This window comes from Pagrus major, chromosome 6 (assembly GCF_040436345.1).
Source record: "Pagrus major chromosome 6, Pma_NU_1.0".
Classification (NCBI taxonomy): Eukaryota; Metazoa; Chordata; class Actinopteri; order Spariformes; family Sparidae; genus Pagrus; species Pagrus major.
Genome location: NC_133220.1, coordinates 509,006 through 514,469, shown reverse-complemented (window position 1 = coordinate 514,469; position 5,464 = coordinate 509,006). Strand labels below are relative to the sequence as shown.

At 48.1% G+C, this 5,464-nt stretch overlaps 1 protein-coding gene across 1 annotated transcript; it reads left to right on the top strand.

The window, feature by feature from the left end:
- The first annotated feature begins 2,531 nt into the window (after positions 1-2,531).
- Positions 2,532-3,325, top strand: LOC140998797 (transcription factor HES-5-like). Its single transcript, XM_073469182.1, has 2 exons — positions 2,532-2,832; positions 2,951-3,325. The coding sequence occupies exons 1-2, from the start codon at positions 2,770-2,772 to the stop codon at positions 3,323-3,325; spliced, it is 438 nt and encodes a 145-aa protein (XP_073325283.1). The 5' UTR covers positions 2,532-2,769.
- Positions 3,326-5,464: the final 2,139 nt, after the last annotated feature.

Genomic DNA, 5,464 nt, shown 5'->3' with positions numbered 1-5,464 from the left:
TATACCCTGTGTGTGTGTGTGTGTGTGTCTCTAGTCTCATGGCAGAGTGTTACATATTGTGCAGTTAACTTGATAAATTGTGGATCTTCTCCCAGACAGACTTTTAACAGTTCATCATGTTTTCCCTGATATGATGGATCTGCTGCAGTGATCTGCTGTAGGAAACCCTCTCTCTCAGTTTGGTACAGGGGGCAGGAGAGGAGGAAACCTCTCTCAGTTTGGTACAGGGGGCAGGAGAGGAGGAAACCTCTCTCAGTTTGGTACAGGGGGCAGGAGAGGAGGAAACCTCTCTCAGTTTGGTACAGGGGGCAGGAGAGGAGGAAACCTCTCTCAGTTTGGTACAGGGGGCAGGAGAGGAGGAAACCTCTCTCAGTTTGGTACAGGGGGCAGGAGAGGAGGAAACCTCTCTCTCAGTTTGGTACAGGGGGCAGGAGAGGAGGAAACCTCTCTCTCAGTTTGGTACAGGGGGCAGGAGAGGAGGAAACCTCTCTCTCAGTTTGGTACAGGGGGCAGGAGAGGAGGAAACCTCTCTCAGTTTGGTACAGGGGGCAGGAGAGGAGGAAACCTCTCTCTCAGTTTGGTACAGGGGGCAGGAGAGGAGGAAACCTCTCTCAGTTTGGTACAGGGGGCAGGAGAGGAGGAAACCTCTCTCTCAGTTTGGTACAGGGGGCAGGAGAGGAGGAAACCTCTCTCTCAGTTTGGTACAGGGGGCAGGAGAGGAGGAAACCTCTCTCAGTTTGGTACAGGGGGCAGGAGAGGAGGAAACCTCTCTCAGTTTGGTACAGGGGGCAGGAGAGGAGGAAACCTCTCTCACAGTTTGGTACAGGGGGCAGGAGAGGAGGAAACCTCTCTCAGTTTGGTACAGGGGGCAGGAGAGGAGGAAACCTCTCTCTCAGTTTGGTACAGGGGGCAGGAGAGGAGGAAACCTCTCTCAGTTTGGTACAGGGGGCAGGAGAGGAGGAGACCTCTCTCTCAGTTTGGTACAGGGGGCAGGAGAGGAGGAAACCTCTCTCTCAGTTTGGTACAGGGGGCAGGAGAGGAGGAAACCTCTCTCTCAGTTTGGTACAGGGGGCAGGAGAGGAGGAAACCTCTCTCTCAGTTTGGTACAGGGGGCAGGAGAGGAGGAAACCTCTCTCAGTTTGGTACAGGGGGCAGGAGAGGAGGAAACCTCTCTCTCAGTTTGGTACAGGGGGCAGGAGAGGAGGAAATGGGCCTCAGTCTCTGTTTCTCCTGAAGAGCCGTGTTCACAGACTCTTAGTTCTCTGGGCTTCCACTCTTTCTTATGCCGACCTGTTTCAGCCTGCAGCTGATGGTCGGTGAGTCTGTACATCGTTAGTGTTCGTCTTTGTTTGGGGTGATGTTGCTGACCAGATATTGTGCTGGAGAATACTCTCTATCCAGTGAGCGACAGCATTACAATTTATTGATGGATTTGATCTCATTCTTCCAAATGTCAATGTAAGTCTTTGTATTCTCTGTCTATAGACAGCAGGTGAGTTTTGGAGAGAGTCTGGAGGTCTTGGATGTTGAGGTGGCAGGTTTCTCTGGTGTTTCTCAGAGGGTCTGTCTCTGGACAGGCTGTTACTGAGAGAGGCTCTGTGGTGATAGGAAGCAGGATCAGCTTGTGCTGAGTGAACCTGGAACTTCATTGACCTTCTGATCATGTGTAGAGAGAGAGGGAAGTGTCCCAGCTCTGCTCTACATGCATGGTTTGGACCGTTTCTGTGGACCTTGAGGATTTCCTTGCAGAACTGAAGGTTGAGTTTCTCTGTGGCTGTTGTGTCCCATGAGGTGCCTCTGGGTCATTAGAGGGCCCCACACTTCACTACCATACATGAGGATGGGTTTTATTACACTGTTAAATAGTTTTAGCCAAACTGTAACTGGAGGATTGAATGTATATAGTGAGCTGTTGATGCTGTAGTCGGCCCTGCGTGCCTTTTCTGTGAGGGAGTGTGTTGCCTTGTCCAGACTGCTGATGAACTGATGATGATGCCCAGATAATTATACTCCATTGTGCTGAAGTGTGGTCCCTCCTACCCTGAAAACATGTTTGGACTCCTGTAACCTGCCTTTTTCTGGAATACCATGACTTTGGTTTTGTCAAGGTTGATATCTACCGCCCAGTCTCTCTCTCTGTCTCAAATTCAAATTCAAATTCAAAGGAGCTTTATTGGCATGAAAGTTTCAACAATTTTGCCAAAGCAACAAAACACAATATACAATGTTGACAAAGTAAACAATTACAGAATAAATAATAGATATATGATTAATAATAATAATAATGATAATAATAATAATAATAGTAATAGTAATAATAATAAAACAAATAAATTAATAAAGAAAAGAAAAGAAAAGAAGAAGAAAAAAAAAAGTAAAGTGTGTGTGTGTGTGTGTGTGTGTGTGTGTGTGTGTGTGTGTGTGTGTGTGTGTGTGTGTGTGTATGTGCGTATCAGTGTGCAGGTAAGTGGAGGAGATCATGTCAGGTGTTGGCAGCTTCTCTTCTTCTGTGGCAGGCACTCTCTCTCTCTCTCTCTCTCTCTCTCTCTGTCTCTCTCTCTCTCTCTGTCTCTCTCTCTCTCTCTCTCTCTCTCTCTCCTATTGTTGTGTGGGCCTCGCCCGCCCACTGGCCTCAGAGTGTGGGAAAGCTAATGGTGCCTGGGACTCATGGCTTTGTGATGCTAATGTGGGCCTATAAATAGAGGAGAGGGCTGCTGCGTCCATCACAGCTCCCTCTGCTCCCCCACAGAAGCTCTGCACTCCACCAGAATGGCTCCCGGCAGCACCAGAGACTGTCCTGTCTCACTGCTGTCCACCAGAGACAGACACAAAGTAAGTCCTGCTCCCCCTTCACTCTCATGACACCATGTGTGAACACCTGTACTGCTTTTCTCTGTGGCTTCACTTCACTGGCTGTGTTCCTGACCGAGCTTCCCGTTGTCTTCACCAGCTGAGGAAACCGGTTGTGGAGAAGATGCGCAGAGATCGCATCAACAGCTGCATCGAGGAGCTCAAGGTCCTGCTGGAGAAGGAGTTCCACAAACGGGATCCCAACGCCAAGCTGGAGAAGGCCGACGTCCTGGAGACGACGGTGGTGTTCCTGAAGCAGCGGCTGCAGCCTCAGAGCGCCCACAGCCACGGCTACTCCCACTGCTGGAAGGAGACGCTGCACTTCCTGTCCGCCAGCTCGCTGAAGGAAGTGACACTGCCCGACCTCTGCTGCCGGGACGCCGGCCCGACGCCGGCACCGTCCTCCCGCAGCCATGTCCAGGCCGCAGCAAAGCAGCTGGCCGCCCCCGACGGAGCCGTGTGGAGGCCGTGGTAGAAGCTATGGATCACTGTGATGGAGGTTCACCGTCAGCTTGGCTGTGGATGCCATGTGACTGTCTGACTCCTGTGGAGTCGTCGTCTATAAAGCACTGAACCAACGCGCTGCATAATGCAGCTGAGAGTTCCTCCTCCATGTGGAGGTCACACCTGTTCCACCTTTTATAAAGGGAAAATATCAAACCTGTTTTGAATAAATGCATTTCATATCTTTAAACCTCTGAGTTATTTTCCTTTGTTGCATTTTAATTCCAGATGTTTACAGTATTTAATTAATTACTGTTAATTAGGATCAGTTCAGTCGTGGTCATGATGCCACTACATGTATGTTTGAAACTCTGTTTCCATTCAATCTATATGGTTTTATTTTAAAGTCTCAGGACTCATCACTGTTATAACACCTGAGTGTCAGTAAACAGCTCAGATGTATCAACATCAGCACGTTTTACTCTCTTACATCTTACATCAGTATGGTGTAGTAGTGTTCACTGTAATAATATCTACATATGAACTAAAAGCACTGAGTGTCATATTACAGGATGCAAAACAGCTATTTTGAAATCATCATGAAATGATGGATAATATAACATCTTTGATTTACTTCATGTCTCCACTTTCACATGAAACAGTTTCAGTGAAATTAAAATATTTCTTCTTGTGAAAATCTAAAAGTGTTCTTGTGATGAAATCCAGCTAAAAAAACAGGGTCTAAACTACTAGAACTAGAAAGTGTTTGTAGTGAATTATTTTGTTCATGAAGATCCAGGACCTGAGCTGAGGGTCCAGGTGAGCGGCACCGAAACCATGAACATCACGTTTAATCAGACAAACATCATGTGTGTTCAGAGCAGACTGCATGCTGCCACACGTGCGTCAGCGGCTTAAGCTGTGCTGTGTGAGTGTGTGTGAGTGTGTGTGAGTGTGTGTGAGTGTGTGTGAGTGTGTGTGAGTGTGTGTGAGAGCGTGTGTGAGAGCATGTGAGTGTGTGTGAGAGCGTATGTGAGAGCATGTGAGTGTGTGTGAGAGTGTGTGAGCGTGCCAGCAGCCCTGTGCTCTGTGTACTGAGCCCCTCAGGTGGGAGGGGTGGTGGGCGGCGGCCGGCCGCTGAGTGTTGGACTCTGTCAGGTGGTGTTTGATCAGACAGCTGCTGCCTGGCTGCAGGGCGTGTCCTCTGTGTGGAGTCTGCCTCTGCTCTGCTTTACCACAGTCCTCAGCCCCCCCCCCCCAACCCCGAGACAAAGGAAGTGTGCCGTGTTAAATTATCCCACACACACACACACACACACACACACACACACACACACACACACACACACCCCGGCTCACTAATCTGCCTCAGATCTGGAGGGAAAGCCGCTTCAGTAATCAGGAGGTAACTGCTCCACATGAAAGCTACCGGGGCTGCAAAGTAACTAAGTACATTTACTCAAGTACCGTACTAAATATAAGGAATTACAGATAAAAAGCACAATGAAAAAACACTGTATGTTTAACTCCACTACATTACCTGACAGCTTTAGTTACCTTACATGTTCAGACTTTTACACACAAAACACATGAAGAGTTTATAAAATATGATGTTTTTATATAAATTAAACAACCAAACAGTTTACAAAGTACTGAAGCTGTCGGTCCACTGAACATGAACTGGCAGCCACTTCTGTTTCCATTTTGGTTGAAGTTATTTTTAGAATGGCACTCACAGACCTTGGCCAAGCCCCAACGGTCCCCTTTAGTACTCACTCACAGACACCAGTCACCCAGTGCACCTGATTCTTTTTCATCCGGATCCATCAAATATTCTCTGAGAAAAAAAGTAAAATGTTTTCGGATCTGCAAGAGTTAATGTTGTCTATTCTGGGCCAAGACCCATCCTTCATCCAAGTTTGGTGGAAATGTGTTCTGTAGTCTTTGTGTAATCCTGCTGACGAACCAACCAACCAACCAACTAACAACCAACCAGCCAACCAACCAACCAACCAACCAACTAACAACCAACCAGCCCACCAACCAACCAACCAACCGACCAACAACCAACCAGCCCACCAACCAACCAACCAACCAACCAACAACCAACCAACCAGCCAACCAACCAACAACCAACAACCAACCAGCCAACCAACCAACCAACCAACCG